The following is a 2,219-nucleotide window of genomic DNA, read 5'->3' on the forward strand; positions in this document are numbered from 1 at the left end:
TCAGGTTTTAATTCTATATATTATGTTTATTTTATACATTTATTTATTTATCCATTAATTCCACAAAGATTGTCTAAATAACAAGTAGGGTCTTCTTTTATTTCCCCTACTATGTTTTATGCTCCTCCAGGGGGAAATTTATATTTTAGTTTCTTTATTTAGCTACTAAAGAGCTGCTCACAGAGCAAGCTCTAAGAACATTAAAATAATATATTCATTGGAATCAAGTAACTGTAAAGTCAAACATACATATACTACCACTATCACATGCCTTGGATAGTCTGTGTTTTTCCTCTTTTACATAATCCACAATCTATTATATAACCGAACACTAGAAAACACACACCTGTAATTTCCAAGACTTTGGGGAAGAAAAGTGTCCAGAATCGGCATTGTTGAGCACGTAGTTTAGTGTATATTCTCGGTGGCTCCGTGTTCAAGGTAAGATATTTTTGTTCAGGACTTTTGAAGACTGGCCATCTTGTGCTATTGCTCTGAGTCCCATTTGGATTTCTAAATAATTAAATAAGAGACATTATAGTTATATTGAAATCATTGTTATATAAGAAAGAATATTATTCTCTAAAACTGTTAACAAGATCTTCTAAACAGTTAGGGAAAAACGTGGATATATGTCGATGATGTCAAATATAAGTGAATTGGGTTCAGTGGTTTTAGTACCTTGAAGCACTATGTTAGTTAAAATTGTAGAAATCAAAATTTAAAGATGAATTTATTACATACATTTCTATTTAACGTATAGAAAGGAAACATATTTTTATTTCAATAAAATATTTCTTCATTCACACTTAAACATGGGGCAGTGTTACTTTCGTTTTCTTCTCTTCCCTTAGCCTAGGCCGTCTTTTCATAATAAACAAAAATATCACCTACTCAATATCTCTTGTATGTATTTTATTCTATATGTTCTTATCAATACTGCCTGTGTTTAGGAATGATTACACATCTCCATGTCATGTAATAAACTTATCCCTCTAGGAAACTGCTTTCAGTTTCACTTTTAATTTCATTTCACATTCTTTGTAGTTCTGTACACTGATTAAAAATATTTTAATAATTCCCCATATGAGTTCATATTAAGGTTAATGAACATGGCGTCACCTCCATTTATAAGTTTATTTTCAGATATTCTCTTTTTAATTTGTTTATTTATTTTGAGACAGGGTCATGCTCTGTTGCCCAGGCTGGAGTGCGGTGGTGTCATCACAGCGCACTGCAACCTCAAACTCCTGGGCTCAAGCAGTCCTTTTGCCTGAGCCTCCCAAAGTGCTAGTATGACAGGCTTGAGCCACTGTACCTGGCTTCAGATATTCTCTTTATTAGCCAGCCAATAGGAATGACTTCCTACTAATTACCTGGTCTATTTCATTTCCTTGCCTTTGTTCCAGCTATTACTTCTGCTTGGAATTCCTTTATTCTCCAATCTCATGGGTCTAAGACCAGTCAGAACCTTCATATTATTTTTTGATGATATTTCCCACATTTATAATTGTGATTTTAAAGCCAATAAGAATTGACTCTATTTTTAGACATTTATAGTTTTTGGTTCCTTTATACCTTTGTAGCACTCAATAATATATTATTACCAAGGTCACAGAAACTTGGAGTTTTTTAAAGTTGTTCTAAGTAGTCAGTCACTGACAAGTCTATAGATTTTCCTATAATATATCTTCATGTTATTATTATGAGTTAGACACTGATCTAGGCTCTTGAAATACAAAAAATAAATAAATTAAATTAAATTTTAAAAAAGCATATGGGACACAGTTTCCCTTAGGGAATGTATAACCAAGAACACTCATGAAAACAAAGAACCAACAATGTAAGATAGCCTAAACTAAGTTTAAACAAAGAACCACAAATTGTCAGAAAAGAGAGCAATCACTACACACATGAAAGAAAATTACCTGAAGGGATGAGATTCTGGCTGAAGCAAGGAAAGTAAATAAGGAACTGAACCAGAAAGGAAAGTTGAGAAAACTAGGAAAAGAGGATAGAATTAACACAGACATTAATAATGAGTCTGCTTCTTAGTTCAAATAATGATGAAGAATCTGCTTTTCTTGGATTCTAAGACAGAAGGAGATACTATTAGAGTTATAGGTTTAGGATATTCGTGTTATCACATTAAGATCTGACAGCCTCGTTTAGACTTGAACTTGTAGGGCTTTACTATTCTGAGGAACTTTTTTTTTTTT

At 32.5% G+C, this 2,219-nt stretch overlaps 1 protein-coding gene across 1 annotated transcript in view; it reads right to left on the reverse strand.

Moving 5' to 3' along the window:
• BCHE (butyrylcholinesterase) overlaps positions 1-2,219 on the reverse strand; it is an 86,115-nt gene that overhangs the window by 13,239 nt on the left and 70,657 nt on the right. Inside the window, exon 3 of the mRNA XM_012655809.1 lies at positions 347-513. Coding sequence (XP_012511263.1) covers positions 347-513 — 167 coding nt within the window. The remainder of the gene's footprint in view (positions 1-346; positions 514-2,219) is intronic.

Source organism: Propithecus coquereli, unplaced genomic scaffold (assembly GCF_000956105.1).
Source record: "Propithecus coquereli isolate 6110/MARCELLA unplaced genomic scaffold, Pcoq_1.0 Scaffold488, whole genome shotgun sequence".
In the NCBI taxonomy this organism is placed as follows: domain Eukaryota; kingdom Metazoa; phylum Chordata; class Mammalia; order Primates; family Indriidae; genus Propithecus; species Propithecus coquereli.